Genomic DNA, 22021 nt, shown 5'->3' on the forward strand with positions numbered 1-22021 from the left:
GAATTGGAAAAATAAAAAGCTGCAGCCGGACTCCTCTGTATCCAGACTTCTCTGACATCCAATCCCATTACCACTATATGGTTAGCTGAACTAGTTTAAGGTCGGGGCCCCACGTGGAGTAAATGTGTGAGTTTGGCTATGGTGGAAACGCCACTGAAAAACAAAATGGCATTTTACAGCCATAACAAGATGGATGAATGTGAATCCCATCCACAACTTGTAAAAAAAAATATGTGCTCCAGACACCCTATAATTTTCAGAACTGTTGCAGTTTTGTAAACTGCTGCATGTCAATAACACCTAAGGAAATGTTGGCGGTTTCCCTATAAGTATAATTGAAGAAGAAAGTGTGCAGAGAAAATGCAATGCAGGAAAAGCCGTGATACGTTTCTGCTGCAGTTTTTCCTGCAGCGCTATTTTGCTGCGGCATGCTATGTGGGGCCTTTGCCAAAAAGTCAATTAATTTGGCTGGTACTTAGTTAATGTCTATGGCCATCGTAAGAAAGAGCTGGGAGGTTAAGTCAAGGTATTTAAATTTTGGAGATGACTTAACACTTGCTACATATCTATAGAGAAAAATGAATGTAAAAGTAAGTAAAAATCCCTCTACCTGTAATACCATATTTAGTCTAAAAATTTAGAGAACAGATTGTGCCTGTGAGGAAGGAAGTAGAATTGCCCAGTCATATATATCTCACCTCTAGCTCTGCAATGATCCGATCTTCATCATCATCGTCTTTAATTCCGGAGGCAATGATTGGTGGGGTGGATGCTGGGCGAACCACTTCTGACACAGTTCGACGAAGCTTCACCTGAGGTTTCTGGCTTTCCAGTTCCTCAGAATCGGACTTCTGTAATACAGGAGGGAAAAAAAAAATTGTCAAATTTAAGCCCACACCCTTTTCTGAGAAGTCAAGCCCACATTTTTAGCAAGTCGAAAAAATGTTAGTTCAAAGTAGATGTGCCATTGTTATTCCAGAGACTACTCGCAACCACAACAGTAAATCTGGACCAATCCTTCTAAAGTAAAATGATCTTTAGGCTAAGGCCCCAGGTTGTGGAAACACACAGTGTTTTTTGTTGGAGATTTTGCTACATTTTTTGACATAAGGGAAATGTCTAAGAGCTCCCTTTAAGTTCCCCATTCCTTTTCAAACCATTCCTAACTTTGGCTTAAAAAAAGATTTGCACCAAAAAACGCTGTGTTCCTACAATGTGAAGACATGAAATGACAAGGATCTCCTTATGACCGCATTACACTTTTCTCACAATTCATGCCTTTGTAAAATCTCCCTTTTCATGTGACATATACTGTGTATAGTTTTCTCCTGATATATCCATTGCAGTCTCAGGCCTTACTATGCCCGCTGCCTCGGGGTCATGTTTGACGCAGACCTTTCCTTCACCCCTCATATTGAATCACTCGCACACTCATGTCATCTCCACCTCAAAAACATCTCCAGAATACGCCCTTTGCTTACCAGAGATACACTAAAGACACTTATTGTCTCTCTGATTCATTCTCGCCTTAACTACTGTAACTCCTTACTAATCGGTCTTCCCCTCACTAAACTCTCCCCTCTACAATCTATTCTGAATGCAGCGGCCAGGCTCATCTATCAGTCCAGACGCTACAGCAATGCCTCTGGTCTGTGCCAGTCGCTACATTGGCTGCCCATTCATCCACAAGGCTCTCCATAATGCTGCACCTCCCTACAGAAAAGATGTGTCTTTAGTTTGCATTTGAAACTGTAGAAATTGGGAGTTAATCTGATTGTCCGGGGTAGAGCATTCCAGAGAAGTGGTGCAACTCGGGAGAAGTCTTGTATACGAGCGTGGGAGGTTCTGATAATAGAGGATGTAAGTGTTAGGTCATTGAGTGAACAGAGAGTACAGGTTGGGCGGTAGACAGAGATGAGGGAGGAAATCCCCTCCTGTCTAAGCAAGCAATTTGCAAATTTTAACAGGAAAGGGAGAGGGACACGGAGCAGTTCAGAAGAGAGAGAGAGAGACAGAGAAACAATCAGACTCTTTACATACCCTGTATGTGACAGCAGGAGGGGGGGTGGCAGGGACTCTATTGTCCCTATTAACCCTTCTCCTGCCAATCAGAGCGTATACTATACATTTGTCTCTGATTGTCACATACAGTTATAATGTAATTCCCCCCTGAGCTTTAGTAGTGGGGTATTCTTATGTTATACCCCTTGAACATAACCAGGAAGTTTATTGGCGCTGTGACCCAGGCATTTACCATTGTCCAGGTCGCAGCGCCAAAAAAAAAAGTCGCACCAAACACTTACACAACATATACATAAAGTCGCAAATAAAGTTTACATTTCACCCAATCCCTGTCCTGTCTATACCTGAGCTTTCTACAGTAAAATACGTCTCTAGTGATATCCGTTACACGCTAAAATAATAGTAATAACGATTATCACTAGAGATGAACGTATAGATTGCTAAAATTTTTATAGGGGGATGTCAAATAACATTTTTATGTAAAGTCCTATTTAATTTGCATGCACAATACGGGATGGCACATTTCTGCGATTTTGGCAATTCTTTAACACCCGCCCCTGTAAATATATACATGTGTGGTATGTATGAACTCCTCACATATTGCAGTTTTATGTACAGTACATTATGTTTGCAGAAAGGGATTGCTTGAGCCGCACTTTAGTGGCAAATTTGAATTTTTGCGCAATTTTTGCTAGCAATCTCTGTTTGCCGCAAAGTTGAATGAAGGTGGTTGTATATATGAACTATTAAATTGTGTTTTTATATACGGTATGCTGTGTACTCTGAAAAAAGTTAGATTTTGGTATCACAGTCACCGTTTGGTAGGTGCAGTATAGCTTTTTAACATATTAGTGAACAACAGCAAAATCCTGATTGTCTTCTGTATTCGTGTTTTAGGGAGTCTGAGCTCTTGTTGTAGTTGATGTTTGCGGTACATATAGTATATTTACACATTGTATACACCATAAGCTATTATTTTAAAAGTATTTTGTATATGAATGTGAGATTGAACATGAGTTTTAGGTGCAAATATGTGTTTTAGCGTATTTTTTCAAAAAATTATTTGTGTTGGTCGCAAAGTTGCATGCAGGTGGATGTGGCTATCGATGACCCATTTGTCTACTTTCAAAAAATATATAGGGTTTAGGGGTTCACTTACTTTTCATGGTGTGTAATCCCTACATTTTATAGGATGATACTTTTTTTTAACATTTCCAGCTTCAAAGCAGAATTTTGTTCCTTCCAGTTCTAGCGATTTTCTGAAGACACGTGCATGCGGGTTCAGGCCATAGTGATATGTATGAACTCTGCACATGTTGAACTCTTATTTTTAGGAGGTTTGGTGCATTTAATTTTTTGTTTGGTTTCCGCTTTTAACAACTAATATACATTTATTTGCATTTTTTCATAAAACATTCACTTTAAATCAAAATTGCATGAAGGTGCCTGTTCGTATACAGTACCAAGTGGCATTCTGACAATTCTGCAGGTGTGTACTTTAAGAAAATATATAGCTATGGGGGGGTTGGATGCTTTTTTAATGTTGCAATTTAGGTTTGATTTGTTCATCTCAAAACTGTGAAAATTGCTCTGGCTACTGGAGGTGCAAAATTTCCAGAGACCCTTGGCAGCGAAAAGATTAAAGGACACGACTAGTGACGGCTCATAAAGTTTTATGTTTGTGTAATGACAGTCACCTCTATTACAAAATTGTCTGACCTCTGTTTAAGCAATGCTGCCCCTGCTACCTCTTGTATCACCCCCTCTACCTCATAGATTGTAAGCTCCTGTGAGCAGGGCCCTCAGTCCCATTGTGTGAAATGACTTTCTTTGTAATATATCTTTCTGTCTGTATTTGAACCCTAGTGTACAGCGCTGCGGAATATGTTGGCGCTATATAAATAAAATGTATTATTCTTATTATTTTCTCACCTTGATGAATACCGAATCCTTCTTGCTGGTGACGATCACCTCTCCTGTTCTAGTTGTGGTGATCCCATGTGAGGATGGAAAGCTGCGGCGGGGTGGAGGAGGAGGAGGGGACTTAGATGGTTTTTCAGTCCTGTATCTAGGGACTGTCAATTCATCTGTAAGTAAATAAGACAGGAAATAATAACTAATAGCATATTTCCATATATGTTCAGCCATCCTCATGTGCATGGTGCAGTCCCAGGCCTTACCAGAGCCTCTTCTCCCAGTAGGATCTAATTTGGTGCTGAGCTTTTGTGCTTGCTGTGGTTTGCTGGCACGGTGCTCTGGGGTAGATGCTGCACTTCCAGTTGGTTTATGCTTGGCTGCAAAGTCCAAGTCTGGAATAGCCTTCATGAGCTCGGCCTGGGTCTCTTCGAGTAGGCGGTTAATGTCTTTTGCACTGTACTGTGTCAGTGCGGCTCGCTTCTCCTCCCAGTCTCTCTCGGCTGCCTACAAAAGTAAAAAGCAAAGAGCTCATATAGAAGGAGCAACAACCGATAACCGGTCACATACAATGCAATGGACAAACTGACTGATACTCATTTCCATCCATTTAATATACATACATAAACAGTTCAGACATGGCAGGTCAAGAATACAGATTTTATGGGTGGAAATGAAAAAAATGACAATAAACCTAAATTAAAACGGAGTAAAGTTTCTTGACTTGCACATGAAAAGGGTTTTCTTAAGATTTTAGTTTATCACAAGATAGGTGGAAAGTGTCTGACCAGAAGTAGTCTGAGCATTGGGATCAGAACAAACCATAAGAATAGAGATCCTGAGCACCCCCCACCCATTTAAAAGTAGTGGTGGTCGAGTATGCAAGCTGACTTCCATTCAGTTCTATGTGACTGCTGGAGATAGCCATGTACTGCTCACAGAGATGAATGGTGCGGTGGTTCGCATACTTGGCTACTGCTCTATTGGGGTACACAGTCACATGTTCTTGCGGGTCCCCCTTTATATAATTTGGGGTGCCTTTCAAGTTACCATTGCTCCTTTTAGAATATGCGACCATGTATTTGATGAAAGCCATGCTATATCTGGATGAAGCCATTGAGTTCTTTAGATTTTTGTAGCTTTTATCCAGACACATTATTAACGCTTATATAGACCATAAAGTAGGGATATCGTACTGTACCATAGTATACTATACCATAAAGATATAGGCTCACAAGATGTATAATAACATTGCTCATTGTGTCAGATATTTACATAGATTATTACATACAGTAGTATGTCCTAAGTTACAGGTCATTGGCAGGACTAACCTCAACGGAGACGGATTTCTCTGCTCCAACCTTCTTGTTCTGTGTCTCTGGGACTGTCTGAGTCTTCACGGTCACCATCTCCCCTCGGGATGGGGTACTAGTGTGAGAAGCAGCATCACTGTGACAGACAGGTTCCCAGTTGGGGGTCTGAGACTCATTAAGCTGTGAGAAGTTTGTAGGGGGGCTACTGGGAAGCTCAAAATCTGTGCTTTTGGAGAACTCTCCATCGGTTGCCTTAGGAGAGGGATTATGAAGGTTCTCTGGAGTGTTCCAAACACCTTCATCTACTTGCCTGGAGAACATAAGAGGACACCTTAAACCATAGAAAAAAGGGGCATTTAGAAAAACAAAACAAAAGAGCATTGCACATGGAGTGAGTTACAGGAAAGCAAGAGCAATCGCCCTCAAAATACATTTTCTGAGAGTGGCAAAACTCTCCATCTGCCTTAAAGGAAGTCTGTCACTAGAAACCAGTAGATAGATAGGTTAGGGTTACCTGAACCAAATGGTGTTTCCCCCTTGTAAACTGCAGCTTCTGTTGCAGAGATGTTTTTGCAACATGCAAATGAGGTCCTATGATTCAGGTGACCCTAAGTATTTGCGGACATGATTGATATCCTGGGTTCTGGTGACAGACTCTCACTAAATAGATCACAGAAAGTGATTTATCTGGAATATCACGACATACAAGTAACCTGAGCTCTGCCAACTGTGAGAGAGTGCAGGGTGTGGTCTGGGAAGACAGGTATATTCCAGCCAGGCACCTAAAGGGTGTTTGGTAAAGATTCACACCAGGGAGGTCAGCTGACTAATCTGGCCCTAATAACAGTCTGTGTGTGAAGACTAGCAGTGTGGTACCACACAGACAGAGCTGATCTCTCCATACCAAACCTACAAAGCAGGTACTGTGCCACCCGTTGTTATTGACAAGGTTGGAGACTGGTAGCCAGTCTCCTGTATAGTCAGGGAACAGTGTTCCTATGTTTAAGTCAGTTCTCAGTCGAGAAGGTGTGTGTTTTTGTTATTTGTGCCTTTGCAAAGGCAGTGTATGCACTACAAGTGAATAAAGTGGAACTTGTGTGCAATCCAGTGTTTGTGTCCCTGTTTCCTGCACTGCTACAAGCATCTACCTGAGCGAATCCTCACACAACCGAGAGCAATCCTGTATACAAAGACATACAATGCAAATCACTTTGTGTAGATGGAGGGTAGCAGTAATCAAATTTTTTCCATGAGTCCTGGAAACATTTAAAGAGGACCCTCTGTTGTTCCTCCTGAATATTTATGAGTAAATTGACAACTGAGTGTTACCATTCTCCTTTTCAAGACCTACTTTGTCAGCACTAACATACTGTGTAAGGGCCCCACCCCAAAATGGTAACACCCAGCTGTCAATTTATTAATAAGTAACTAATAGGAATAACAGAGGAACGGCACAATACCAAGTTATAAAAATGGAGCTTACAAGTACTTCCTAGAAGAGCTGTTATGTTCTCTTTAGTCCAATACAGGGCTAGACAATTAGGATCTAAAACATAATTACAATGAATTTTCCCTGTATTATGATTAATGAGCCATTATTTTTGGTTATTCATATATCACCGATCCTGATTGTATAGCTAATGGCAGTGTGAGATCGGGTGGTACGGAGGAAAAATACATTAAACAACGTGAACAGCAATTGACTTTCCATATTGGTTATTTTGTAATTAATTGCCCAACCCTAGTTCAATATCTAATTTATTGCAGCTGCACAAAATCCATACAGCATAGTGGTGGAAGGTCCCTAAGTGTTGGGAATTGTCAGATACATGGCTAATAAAAGAACATAAGTACAAGAAAGAGAAAAATAGAGAAGCTGGGAAGAGGAGAAGCAGCAAGAGAAAGAAAGAGCTGAATACGGAGAAAGGTGAAGGAGGATCCAGAAAAAAGGAACAAAAAGGAGGGACGGAATTATCTCTGCTGTCAGACCAGACTAAACCTTCCCCATACTGGTAACTGGCACTCGATACCCACGGTTCAAAGTGGCAACATGAGCAGTAAATTGCAATACATGGTCTCCAATTAAAATACAAGGCATCATTCATATCACTGTCCTCCGCCCTTAACTCCTGCACACGTAGTAGAGAAAGCTGGAAGGTTCTCTTTAAATCTCTTTACAACACAGAAAAATGTTATCTTAGGCTGAGACTCCATGTTGCGGAAATGCAGCTTTTTCTGTTGCAGATTTTGATGCATTTTTATGAACCAAAATCATTAGTGGATTGAGCAGAAAGTAGAAGTATAAGACCTTCTTATATATTTCATATTCTTTCTGTAGCCATTCTTGGCTTTGGCTCAAAGAACACAAGGCCAGGGAATATTTCAGCATAGTGCCCTGGCCCTTTCATAGAGCCAGGGCACATTAGAGGAGTGTGGGGCGTGGCAATTTGGAGCAATAGAGCTGCCCTTGGTGGTCTAGATTGCTAATTTGCATATTATTTGCATATATGAAATAAGTGAATATCTCAGTAACAGAGGCACAGTATTTAATGGGGAAAAAGATGTTACATTCAGGTAAGGGCTCGCTCACATCTGCGCCCGGTCTCCGTTCTGTAGGTTTCCGTTTTCCGCACAAAACAGAGGCAGGAGACTGAAACCTGCAGGAGTCTTTCTCACCCATTCATTTGAATGGGTTTGAAAGATGTCTGGCCGTGAGTAGCGGTGAGTGTTTTATGCTCTCCGCCGCGAAACCGGTTTTTTTAAATTGGACACTGAGTCGGACATGCAGTACTCTGTGTCCGGTTTTAAAAATCCGGTTTCGCGGCGGAGAGCATAAAACGCTCACCACCGCTCATGGCCAGACCTGCTCTGACAGGTTTCCGTCTTCTGCATGCAGAAGACGGAAACCACAGAATGGAGATCGAACGCAGGTGTGAACCGAGCGTCAGCCAGATCTATCTAACCGTATTGCTGATTTGATATGCTTAACCTGGTAAAGTTTCCCTCTTATCTTATCTTTGAGCCATACATATCCCCAAAATCAGCATCTCCTCCTTTACCCACGAAAGATTGCATAGGACGTGGTGCATTATTATGAAAACAGCTTCAGTCCTGAGAACAGTTCAGAAATGACTCACTTGCGTATCTGAGCCAGTGTGTCAGTAACCATCTTGCACCTCTTCAGTAGGCCATCCAAACGATGTGGCTCCTCCTTAAGGAACTTCACTGCTTCCACCTCCACACGCAGAACTATTCGCATTTTACTTTGCAGGCTGGGAAACTGAGCTACAGATTAGAAGAGGATATAATCAGAAATGAGAACTCACCAATGACTGCACAGATATAAGAAGAGATGTCAATAGAGCTGTCAACTGGAAATATAATATTAAGAATTGTGATTATTATCGATTGTCCCTAGCACAGATGAATGTGTAAGTTTACTGAACCTAACCTGCTCTTTGGATAGAGTTTAAGGCTGAGGCCCCACGTTGCGGAAACAAAGCTTTTTTTGTTGCAGATTTTGCAGCATTTTTTTGAGCCAAATCCAGGAGTGGATTGTGCAGAAGGTAGAAGTATAAGAACTTAATATATATATATATCCCATTTCTCTTGCAGCCATTTTGAGTCATTGGCTTTGGCTCAAAAAACCGCAACAAAAATCCGCAACAAGGGGCCTCAGCCAAAGGAAACACTGCGATTTGTCTACGGCGGAAACGCCACAGAAAAAATTGTGGAATTATACAGTACATGCAAAGTGGATGCGATTCATGCAAATTCCATGCCCACTTTCCAGGAAAAAAACGCAGCATGTCAATTATATCTACGGAAACCCCGGCGGCTTTCCCATAGATATAATGGTAACAGAAAGTCCGTAGAGGAAAAGTCAGTGAAATTTCTGTTCAAAGCAACGCGGGAAGAACTGCGATGTACTCCCGCCGCGGTTCTTCCCGCAACACTTTAGCGTAGCGTTTCCAGCCGTGGGGCTTTAGCCTAAAAGGGTATTCCAGGCCCCAACAGCATTTTTTATACTGATGACCTGTCCACAGGATAGACCATATGTATCTTATTGGGTGAGGGTCTGAGCTGCGGTGCATGGTGCCACTACTACACAGTGGACAGGGGTGCAGCATGATCCTCTTACTAGAATAGGAGCAGAGCTACTTCCAGCCCAATCCACAGCCGTAGCTTCTGGCGCCTGAACAAGGCCAGTACAGATAATCGTGTGATCTGAATGCCCCATGGATAGATCAATAAGTATAAAAATGCAATTGGGGGTCCAAAAAACCCTTTAGTGGTAGCACATTTAGGAATTGCGTAAATAACAATTTCCTTGGATGATCATGAAAGTCATCCTGTTCATATGTGCGGTTTTTCTGATAATAACCTGAAGAATTATGGGAAACACCTATGGTGGCCCTTCACGTCACCAGACTACTGACAGCCATCTACGGTATAATGGTATCTGAAATCCATTCACATCTTGTGCCAAACAATCACTGTAAATGCTAACCAGCGATTCCTGCCTTCAGGACACAGAGATGTATAGGGCTCTTTTTGTTGTCAGGCTTTTGTATAGGGTTATAGTCCGTTCCTTACCCTTCAGCTCTGTTAGCGTCTCGCCAAGCTGTTTAAGCACTACAGCCTTCTCCTCCAGCTCCTGCACTGATATAAGACGGTGGTTGTGGGCCAGATCTTTCTTAATCTTATCCACTGATTTCTCTAAATCGCTGTAGGAAGAAAAATCAATAATAATCTCATAAATATAGATTCTGCCTATTTATCCAGCAGATCAAGGTGTCCTTATAGCAGTGACCACATGATACACTAAATGGATAGTGTGTTCTCCAACTCGAATCCTTACTTGAGCTGCTGGGTTATCAGTTCCTCCTCATTCAGATACTTCAGCCTCTCTTCCTCTACCATAGCTCTCTGTCGCTGTAATGGGTCTTCTTGTTTGCGCATGGTGTCTGTGACCCTCACACTGATCTCAGTCTCTGTGCGTTTCAACATGCTCCGCACCGTCTCCTGGTTCTGCAGCTATAGTGCACAGAAATATAAAGAGTCATGTAACAAGAAATATATCCTGTACTACATGAGGGTTACATTGCTACTTAAAGCAAATCTTCCAAACTGAACATGCTTGACCTGCAAGAGGCATATTATAGAGCAGGAGGAGCGGAACAGATTGATATATAGCTTTGGAGAAAAAAAATTCAGTATAACTTGTCATTTACTGAACTAAATGACTAGTTATTCTGGGTTTAGGAGTCCAGTGGGCGGTCCTATTGAGTCATGATGGCGTTCCCAGTATGGGCATACATAAATAGCTAGCATTCACTGATAGAACCGCCCACTGGACTCCTAAATCTATAATGAGCAGAGATTTAGATCAATAACTAGCAGGAAATATTATTTTACTGGAAGAGTCCATAAGATTTGGAACAAACTTCAAGGAGATGCAGTAAGTGAATAGATTGGATAAACTCATGTCTATCCTTAGATAAAATGGTAATAATTAGAGATGAGCGAGTACTGTTCGGATCAGCCGATCTGAATAGCACGCTCCATAGAAATGAATGGATGCACCTGGTACTTCTGCTTGGACGTAGCCGGCGCGCTTAACCCCCCACGTGCCAGCTACGTCCATTCATTTCTATGCGAGCATGCTGTTCGGATCGGCTGATCCGAACAGTACTCGCTCATCTCTAGTAATAATATAAGGGCAGACTAGATGTCCCATGTTTCTATGTTAATAAATGACAATTTCTATCCAAATGGGGCCCCTTGTAAATAATTCAATTTAGCCAACCCGCCTTTCTCAATATCCATCACTGTAAATGCCTCCTCTATGGCCCCAGTACTTGGTATTATTAGGTACCTGCAATTTTTTCAGCTGCTGCAGCTGATTCCTTAGTTCGCTGGCATTATGCTGCAGGCCATGAAGATGAAGCTGCATGTGCAGGCGACTGATCGCTTTACTCTGGTCTGCTGGGGTGGAAGTGGACCCAGGAGTAGGAGTGGACATTGGGGTACCAGCATTTTGGAGTCCAGTAGCTGAAACAAAATGAAAAATAAAATGTAATATATTGCAAACAGACCAACATCTATATTACAGAGAAGTAGAATAAGGGATAGGTTATTATTTCCCTATATTTCAGCTCTCATATACTGTATTTACTTTGCATATACTGTATAATGAAATGTGGGCTGCACCTCTCCCTTTGACCACTAGAGGTCAGTCATGCCCAGTCACTTTAATGCATATAACACACATTGCCCACAGTGCAGGGTTTGTATTTTACATACATAGAAGAGGTGACTAGTTTGTGGACTGAACCTGAAAGCAAAGTGTCTGCAGGTGCAGAAAAGGCCATGCTGGTAGGGTGTCATTAAAATAAATATACTTCAAAAATATGCTAATCATCAGCCCCCCTTCCCCCCGTAATCTCGCAGCAGTCACGCAGTTCCATACAATCATTAAAATAACAGTCTGATTTATTATAAGATGCTTTTTCTCTTCAATCAATAACACTTTGTTCTGTTTCACTTCTGTTGCAATACTAAGTCAAATTTGGTAAAAAAACAAACAAACAAACAAACAAACAAACAAACCCAAAACTGCAACAAAACCCCACACAACCCTTGTTGTACCACACTGATATATCACCATACATGCTTAGGGACATAACCAGCAGCATCTGCTAATCTGTAATACATGCGTCACATGTGATCTACTATACTGATATAAATGGTCACTAATGTTTCAGACAATGTTCGCCACATTCACAGAAGCTCTCTGTTGTTCTGATTCATCAGAGGACCAGAACAACGGATAGGTGGAACACTAAAATAGCAGAAAAATATGGAGCATGACAGAACCCATTGACTATAATGGAGTCTGTCAGGTGTCTGCTGTTGTTAAGAGTAAAAGGGGCAGGTGAAAATACTGTCCGTGCTGATTTCAGGCAGACACTGCGACACAGACTTGGATGTGTATGAAGCCATTTACTTGATCAAGTGATTATGGACAAAAATGTAACACACTATTTAAAAATGTTGCCATTTTTTGCCTAAAAACCACTCTAAAGTTCCTGCCCTTAGGTATCTCCCATCTAGCTTATTTGCTGTTCATTCCCTGTTACTAGAGAACATCTGTCCTTAGTGATCACTGTGAAACAAAGCAGGTAAGTAGGTATGTTCTTATGTTCTATCTTCATACAGTGAATACAGAGGGGGATGAGTTTCCTCAAAGCCTTCTCACACACATCTGGAAACAGTGTGCATTGTAAGCTGAAAGCACATCTCACAGCTTACAACGTAAGGAAAGACTACTTTGTACTTGTATCTACTTCTGGCTAATTGTGTTGTTACTGATGCAATGTTAGTCATAGACAGCAAGCAGTTTTCCTGACTTTGCTCATAGATTTCTCTTTTTCACAGCCTGATAGACAAATGCAAAATGTGTTTCAGCAGAAAAACTGATAGGCCACCATGTATGAAAAATTATACAGTCATAAGACAGACTGCCCACTAAGACCCTGCACGCATTTCAACTATTCATGAAAACTCAGCCACCCTTTAATGTCTACTCACTTGTTGATCCGCTGTTTGTTGAATCGGCCTTCTCACTAGAAATAGACAGAAGAAAATTGATTTAAAAATGGAAGACATAAAAGCTTACATGCCAGAAATCACTTGACGATACTCAGTCTCATACAACAAACTCAAATGGTATTAATGCTAAAGGGGCTGTCCACTCACAACTACCATCTTTTTTCTGTGGTCGTTCTGACAAGTTTGCCGTATATAAGAAATATTACTCAGTACAATGCACATTTATTTTTTTCTTAATTTTTCCAGCTACCCTGCATATACTTTGGCTGAATGAGCATGTGTTCTGTATAGGAAGAGTGGAGATGCGGGTGGTTACTTCTATAAGAATAAAAGAATCGGGCATGGTAAAAATCAACATGTGGGCCCTTTTCTCAACTGACACCATACAGGGCCAACATACTTCTAATGAATATGGGCAGCCTTAGGTTCCAGTGAACTTAAACCACTTTTACCAATAGAAAAAGACACTAGTGCATCCACATCTACTCTCAATTCAATCATAAACCTTTAAGTCAAATACAAGGCCCGCAGCTGCCATGAAGCGAGATAAGGTGATAGCTGCAGGCGTTGTCTCATAGTATGAACTGAGGGACTGCAATATGCTCCTGTCCAGGCCGGCCTCCACTGATGTCTCTAGGCAGTGCTAAACATTGCATCTCAATGCTGAAAAATGCTGGGACGTGACGCCTCATCCTGGCATTATTAACCGTCTGGTACAACTTGGTCTGGTGGTGGAAGAGGAGGCCTGGACAGGAGTGTGGATAGGTGAGTAAATTATTGAGTGCTAGTCATGTACTGTCCGGAGACAAAAAAAGGGGATCATATACTGTGTGGGGCGAAAAAAAAAGCATGTCATACTGTGCGGGGGCAAAAAAAAAGGAGTTATATACTATATACTGTGTGGGGGCAAAAAAAAGGAGTTATATACTATATACTGTGTGTGGGCAAAAAAAGGGAGTTATATACTATATACTGTGTGGGGGCAAAAAAAATATTATGTGTTAGGGACTATTAGGCTACATTATATGTCATCACTTTGTTCTGTCTTCTTCCGCAAGGACCCAAGTACTTTATAGCTGGGGAGTTCTGTGGATCTTCCCCACTTTTAATGTCCTTTCAGCCATGCTGTCTCCCGCTCTATGGCATCACTTAAGGTACCAAAGTGCGTGTGCCAGGGTAGCGGGCAGGACAATAGAAGAGGTGCACAGTCAGGGGATGCATGCTTTCTAGTGCTTTCTAGGAAAATAGAGTTAAGTGTTCAATTCACCAGACTTTTGTGGCCTTTACTATATGTGATGTAATTTAGGTTGGGGTGGGGAGAACTATTACCTGTGGGGGTCACCAATATCTACAGTGTTAGAATTAACGATATGGTAACATCAGCCTTATGTTGGCCTTCAATGGGCCATAAATGTAACTCCACATAACTGGCATAGCTGCATTTATACAGTCACAGAATTACTAACAGCCCTGTGAAGACGGCCATAAGGCTGATGCGGCCCTTGGTGAAAATGAGCTTGACACCCCCTGTTTTAGAGCATGTTCACAAGACTGCACAAAATCTTGTATTATGCATCAAAATATGTGTGAAAAAATCCAAGTTTCTTATCGATTACAATGAGAAGTATGCATAAGTATATCTTTACACAGCTGAAAAAAAGAAGTGACGTCACTTTTACAAAGCATTTTACAACCTAAATACATTTGTTTGCTACTTGGTGTGTATTGTGCAGGTATTTACATAGCAAAAAATGCTGATGGAAAAAAAGGAAGGCAGCAAGAAGCGGCTGATTTCTCTTGAAATATCCACCGTATCTTTCAGCCAGTAAAATATGGTGTGTAGCGTTATCCTAAGGCAGGGGCCCACGTGGTGTATTCTCAGTGGGTTAGCTGATGTGCAAATCCCATCCACACATTGTTGAAAAAACCTGCAGTGTCTTGCGCTGTGGGGTTCGCACACACAGCATGTCAATTATTGCGGCACGTTTAGCTATAGTTTCAGGGAAACCAACTGAATCTGGATGCAGGATGTAGTTGTGGGATATTTGCTGCAGGCATCCTGCAGTATACCCGCCCTGTGTGTCCCTAGCCCTAGACTGAGGCCCCATGTTGCGGAAAGGTTTTTTGTTACAGATTTTAACTACAAAGGAGTGGCTACAAAAGGAATGAGAAGTATATAGGAAGTTCTTATACTTCTTGCTTCTGCTTAATCCGCGTCTGGCTTTGGCTCAAAAAAAAAACAAAACAACAAACGACAAAATCTGCAACTAACAAGTTGCGTTTCTGTAATGTAGGGCTTAGCCTTAGAGTTTTTGTGTTTTCCTGTACAAATGCAGCTAATGTAGTTCAGAGTTGTGCTTAGTCCTCTTATATAAAGTAAAAGATTACAGGTGTATACACATCCTCCCCCTAGTGGCAGCATCAGGCAGAAGAAAAAGTAGTAAATACAAAATGAGAGAGGATGAGTAAAGTAAACCATTGCACTAAAAGTCAGAACACTACAATCCCTTTAACTACAATACATTAGGAATTGCTCCTGCTTCCTTAGAAATACATTGTAATGCTGTGTACACCTTAAGGCTCATTTACACAGAGTGATTTTTCGCCCATGCACCCAATAATATGAGAATTTAAGAATAATCGCTCCAAGTAATAACTTATAAGAGATTAGTATGTTTATTGTTAGGAAAATGAATGTATGAAACAGTTTGCAGCTGGCGTCTGTCATTGTTAGATCGCGCTGTAGAATGGCTGTCTTCCAAGCCTTCAGCGCTCTGACAAATAATCCTGTACTCACTCAGTTTAACAGAGCATAAATCTTGGTGTGTGGGTGTGTGAACAATAAGGATTAAGCAATCAGCCTCCAATAAAATGTCTATTCCAGTGACAATAATACAGCAAAACCAGCAATGTCTGATCAGAACATGGTGCATGGGAAGAATATGCAAATCTGACTTCCATGATGTAATTAGGATGTCAGTGCCTCAAGTGTGCACACCAATAGAGGGCGCTCACTGAGAATGTGCAAGTCTGTCTTCCATGATGTAATTAGGAAGACAGAGTCTCAGTCAAGCAAACCAACACCGAAATGGTGGTTCTCTCCCTATGGAGTGATGATATCCCCTCAACCCTGTCTAAGCCTCTCACCTCAGCCAGGTCAGTCCTCTCTGCGCCAAGCTGATGAGATGCAAGAACATTGAAACAGCTGTCCTTGGCTGAGGGACTACCTGGTAAAATCCCAACATCATTGTAAACAAAGGCCTCTGAGAAGGTCGGCATGATGTTAAAGGGAGCGCCCTCTATTGGTTTGCTTGACTCTGTCTTCCTAATTACATCATGGAAGATAGACTTGCACATTCTCACACTATGGAGTGAGGATATCCCCTCAGAACATGGTGGGCATTTCTAACCTATCATACAGATATCGGTGAAAATGAACAGTAACCTGTGTCCTCTAAGGTGGAGGTAATGTAGAAGAACTTGACCCATGGGGCAGAAGAGGTCAGAAATAACAAGTGGCTACCAATGGACTATGATAAATAACAGCTACTGCTGAGCTAGAGTCTGTCATCGTTTCAGACTACCATTGTTTAAAGGGAAAAAGCACCAACTAAGTATCAATGTATAAATACCACAAAGAATTCTTTTGATTTTAAATCTAAATTTATTACTACAAAAATGTTTTTAATTGTAAAAAATATTGGTATCAGGAAAACAGACACATAAAAACATTTAAAAACACACAACAAGAGTGGAGGTCGCACTGGACTGAGCAGCTCCAGCAGGTGTATAATCTGCTAGTGGTGTAGGGGATGAGAACAGCCGCAATAAATGTGTGTATAGAGAGGCCCAGTATTAAATATATATAAATGGAAATAGGCTCCTATTGCCCACAGTATCACAAGATTAGGGCACTTAATTGAAAAAATATCTGTAGCATTGCAAAGATCATACCCACATCACCACTATATAGTAAGAGCATATAAGGTAACAGAACCAATGTAAAGTTACACACACATGCCAGTATTACATAAGCCAACATACATAGGACAAAATGTGGAGCATATACATGAATCACTGCTCACCAGCTGCGACCTCCACTCTGAGCCCCGACGGACCGTTTCGCCCCTGCTACTTCAGGGGCTACCAATGGACTATGATAAATAACAGCTACTGCTGAGCTAGAGTCTGTCATCGTTTCAGACTACCATTGTTTAAAAGGAGTCTATCACCCCCCCCAAGCATATTACAGAGCACATTACACTGATAGGCATCACACCTCTTTCATGGTATCTATGTCAGGTTTGTAGATTTGGAGAAAAACAACTTTGAAGTCTAATGCAAATGAGGCAGTTGGTGCACTGGGGGCGGACCTTCAGATCCCTGGTGCACTGCTCTTGCCACTTAGACCCCTACCACCTCCTGCATGTGCTACTCCATCCTACTTTAGTGGCAAGAGCAGTACGCCCAGGGCTGAAAGACCACTCCCAGTACATGGGGGAGGTGGTAGACTCCCTATACAAATTTTACCCAATTGTTCACTGTTTCTTCAAGTTATTTGTCATCTTGAAATCTTGTTGGTTGTTGTTGGCTGACGTTAGACATGTATGGAATGATAGACGGATCACATATGATCACTTGCCACTTTGGGGAAGCGCACTGCAGTGTTTTTTTTTTTATTTTACGTATGCGTCTGATTTACCAATTTAGTCGCGCAACTTGCTAGTGGCATAGTGCAAATGATCAGACATATGACTGACTTACCTCATTCTGTCTGATCATAATTTTACGTGTATGCCCACTTCTAAGCATCATTGATCTACTTGTGACCATTGAAAGATTTACCAGCAGACCTAAGCCTGCCTATTGCTAGGATTACAACATATCATCTATGTACCAGCTGTCATAAGAGCCTACTACATGTATATGGTCACTATGAACCCCAGTGCCATGTTCATTCCCTGATAGTGTCTTCCCTCTTTGTACCTGGGATTTTCGCTGTGGGAACTCTGCATGAGAGCACTCTGGACCAGTCCTGTCAAGCTAGCTATCTGTTTCTCCATTGCTTCCATTCTTTCTCTGCAAAATAAAACACCAGGAACATTAATGTAACTCCACTACATAGACATGGCTTCTAATACAAAATGAAGACATGGATTTGGAGTCATTAAAGTCACACAAGCCCAATGTACTGTGCTGTAGAGATGTGATTCTCCTGTGTGCTGTGAGATCTCTGCACATGTGACGTAAGCCCCCATCACCATAATGAAGAGACGTCTGCGCAGACACATTAATCAGGTTAATTAATAAATGATGCATTTCTAGCAGCGGCAGAACACTTCAGCAATAAACAGCTCATTATTGGGCGGCTATCTTGGCATAAGGCATGTTGATTTATTAATACCCTGAAACGTGTTACTCATCACGATTCATCTCATCGAAGAGAAGCCATAGAAATAGCTTTATATCATGCTTTTAAGGATTTTATTGAGGTAGTAACTACATGATCTCTGCAATCTCTGCAAGGCTACTGCTAGGAGAATATATGTGTAGGGTGTTATATAAAATTACAACACTCGCAATTTATGGTAATAATTTACGTAGTATACATGCGGTCTCCATTTTCTATTATAATGTCTTGCTAGGTCTTTGATACATGGACACTTGGGTATTACCACCTTACTGGTGCTCAGTGCCTTGTTGATTTAGAAAGTCTAATGTCAAACAAAGTCTATTCCAACAATGCTCAACAACCTCAAAGAGGACCTTTCACCATCTCCAACAAGTCCAGCTCTTTACATCAATTATTTGCCATTGCTCTGATGATTCCGGCACAGTTGGATTTTTTCTTTAGCCCCCACCTTTCCCAAGCAATCAATGTTGTTGGTTTGGGAGCATCATATGCTATTTAGGTTCTGTACTATCAGGAGGGTGGTCTCAGACAGGAGCAGACAAGGGGTGTGATTCTGAGCTCTGACACTGCTTCACACTGAGCTAAGAATCACATCCCATTGCCTGACACTTCCCTCCTGACAGTAGTGAGCTTAAAGAGAACCTTTCACCATCTCTACCAATTCAAGTTCTTAGCATCTGTTAATAGTCGCCGCTCCAATGTTTCCAGTGCAGCTGGAATTTTCTTTCTATCTCCCATCTGGGATAAATGTACTATCCTCCCAACCGCGGTCAGGCTGTATAATCAACATCAGACTAAGCGAAGATCACTCCGCACAGAGAACTAAATGATCCTGAAGTCTTCTATTTCTTTTCAGTTGCTATGACTCCTAGTGTCTTTTTCATCCACTATGAGCTTGTATGTGTTCTTTCTTGTAATATATTAACGAATTATCCATGCTGCTGTAACATACTGAATTTCCCCATGGTGGGACTATTAAAGGATTATCTTATCTTATTTAAGCTCCGTAATGTCAGAAGCGCAGTGTCAGACAGGGGGTGTGATTCAGAGCTCCAATCAGAGGCAGCCAGTGTCAGAGCTCAGAGTCACACCCCTTGTCTGCTCCTGACTGACACGTGAATAGAATATCAGGCACCAAAACTAACAGCATTGATTGCTCAGGAATGATGAGGGCTACAGAAAAAATTCCAACTGTGCCAGAGTCAGTGGATAAGTGTCTATTAAATGATGCAAAGAGCTGGACTTGTTGAAGGTGATGAAAGATTGTCTTTAAATAGAAGATCAGGCACCAAAATTAACTGCGCTTGTTAGTCAGGAACAGTGGAGGCTAGAGAGAAAATTCCAACTGCGCTGGAATAAGTGGAACGGCGCCTATTAATATATGCTAAGATCTTGAATTGCTGGAAGTGGAGAGTCCCAATATCGCAGAAAATCAGCGTTTTTTTGTTGCAGATTTTGCAGCAGTTTTTTGAGCCAAAGCCAGCAGTGGATTGAGTAGAAGGTAGAAGTATTTCCTACTCCTTTTGTATCCATTATTTGCTTTGGCTCAAGAAAACGCACAAAATCCTGCTATAAAAATGCTGCATATCTGCAATGTGGGGTCTTAGCCTTAAAGAGTTTTTCCCAACAAGTTATTCATAGGATAGGGGATAACTTGCAGATCTGTGAGGGTCCAACCGCACAGACCCCCACTGAACAGGAGAAGGAGGGACTTTACTCCCCTGTTCTATATGTAGTAGTGATCAGGCAGCCTGTGCAACAAACACACTATATAAATGGGTGTGCCAAAATGGAGAGTCCTCTACTTCAGCTAACTCCGGTGCTCTCATTGAAATAAATAGAGTAGTTTGTGCACTGCCTGACCACCGCTTCATACAGAATGGGGGTCCCTCAATTTCCTGATCAGTGGGGTCTGAGCAGTCTGGCACCACTGATCTACAACCCCTATCCTATGAATAGGAAATAACTTGCTTTGTGAGAAATCCCCTTTAACCCATTTGAACATCTAAATTTCCACTTTTCCATCATTGAACAGTACAAACAAAGCAAAACTAACAGAAGGGCTGAATTCCTGATGTGACTGATACCAATGATGCCCAATGGACCCCACTGCCTATGATGCGTTCCTGTTCAGTTTCACTATTATTGGTCAGAGTCTAGAAAGCAAATTATATAAGACAATACTATGTCACATGGAAACTTCTTATATTTGTTTCCCTTACCTGGTTAACTCTTTATTGTCTTTACCTCTTTCATAGAATTATTTATCTTTTTGTTACTAGTATTACTATATATTACTATTATTATTTATTTTATTATTTTTTATTATTTATTTATTTTATTAGTATTTTTTGATAGTATTTGATAGTCTGCTTGTGACATGCCTGTTTTGTTGGGTTATAAAATAAATGCACGAGTCTCAACGTGTAGAAAAAAAATCTGCCATACAATAGTATATCCCTTATTTATGTATCACATGAATCCCAGTAAAAAGAGCAGTAACTGGTCATTGGCTAGATGGATTATGGATGACCAATATAAAGATAGAGGTAAATACGGTCCCAAAACAAAGGATTTTGTACCAATGAGACAAAAATCACAAAATATAACAGTAAAGTAGCAAGTCAAAAATCTCACCTTGTCTCCACCTCCTTGGTGGGCACTGGGGAGCTAAAACCAGACAGAGGACGTTCACCTGGTCCAGGGAATATTTCATTGGTGCCAGAGGAAGAGCTAGGATTCCTTTGCTTACCAACAGGACTGTCCATAAAAACAGAAGAAGAAGAATCTTTGCGGAATGTCTGGCGAACAGGGGAGGAGCGGCTGGATGGTCCTGAATAAGGGCTATGGGGACCTTGACTCTGGTTAACATCGACCAGTCTTCCATCTGACACCTTTTGTGGGGAGGATGGTGGAATACGAAAACCCATTCCAGTTCCATATGTGTCTCCATATATCTGAGAATTAGGTTTGTACATTCCATCTTCTAGATCTGTCTGTAGAGCAGCTGCAGAATATGTGCTCAAAGAGCGCACTGATCCACGTTTGTATAAACCCCCTGGGTATGAGAAAGGGTCCCCAAGTCCAGCTAGGGACTGAGTGGATGTAATGCTAAGTCTTCCTTCGTGGACCATTCCATAAGGATCTGAATAAAGTCCTTCGTTCTTCACTAGCACCACATTCTTGTTGGACAAATCTTCATCAGGCTTCACATCCCGTCGCTCTAATATAGCGCTAGGACTAGGAGAAACTCCTTGGGCTGGAGGAAGACCAGACATTCTGTCCCCATGATGCACAGGACTGCCAGCATAGGAAGGTGGCCGACCACCACTGTAAGACATGCGGGAACGTGCTGGGGAGGAGGACTGAAGTACTGGAGGAGGAGATCCAGAAGCCAAGTGAGGAGCAGGAGACATACTATTGAGGCGTCGAGTAGGGGACGAATCTCTGGACCCATACATCATCTCACGCTGCAAAAGGAAAGGTGCAAAACACGGTCAGGAGGACCTAAATAATTTAAACAAGAATTTAATATGATGAAAGACATGCCTGAAAGATGAAAATCTATACAGGAGAGGGCTAGAGATCTCTTCTATTTCAGAAAGGGTTAAACAGGGCTACCTAGTAGAGAATGAAATACTTCCTATTCTACACTACATACAAACATGCATATTGTAAGGAAACCTAAGATGTTCATGCTGGTCCATGAAGAGACACAATACGTATACACAAGACAAGTGAAACA

The 22021-nt window shown here is 41.5% G+C and overlaps 1 protein-coding gene across 11 annotated transcripts in view; it reads right to left on the reverse strand.

Annotated features, from left to right (window-relative positions):
- SRCIN1 (SRC kinase signaling inhibitor 1) overlaps positions 1 to 22021 on the reverse strand; it is a 304218-nt gene that overhangs the window by 23149 nt on the left and 259048 nt on the right. For 10 of the 11 annotated variants that reach the window (XM_075278228.1, XM_075278229.1, XM_075278234.1 and 7 more), the window contains 11 exons: positions 20914 to 21746; positions 17850 to 17942; positions 12843 to 12877; positions 11128 to 11303; positions 10111 to 10286; positions 9846 to 9976; positions 8387 to 8534; positions 5268 to 5580; positions 4203 to 4443; positions 3955 to 4109; positions 699 to 851 (listed from right to left, as the gene is read on the reverse strand). In XM_075278228.1, coding sequence (XP_075134329.1) covers positions 699 to 851; positions 3955 to 4109; positions 4203 to 4443; positions 5268 to 5580; positions 8387 to 8534; positions 9846 to 9976; positions 10111 to 10286; positions 11128 to 11303; positions 12843 to 12877; positions 17850 to 17942; positions 20914 to 21746 — 2454 coding nt within the window. The remainder of the gene's footprint in view (positions 1 to 698; positions 852 to 3954; positions 4110 to 4202; positions 4444 to 5267; positions 5581 to 8386; positions 8535 to 9845; positions 9977 to 10110; positions 10287 to 11127; positions 11304 to 12842; positions 12878 to 17849; positions 17943 to 20913; positions 21747 to 22021) is intronic. The other variant, XM_075278227.1, reaches the window with a different exon arrangement.

The sequence above is a fragment of the Leptodactylus fuscus genome, chromosome 6, assembly GCF_031893055.1.
Source record: "Leptodactylus fuscus isolate aLepFus1 chromosome 6, aLepFus1.hap2, whole genome shotgun sequence".
NCBI lineage: Eukaryota > Metazoa > Chordata > Amphibia > Anura > Leptodactylidae > Leptodactylus > Leptodactylus fuscus.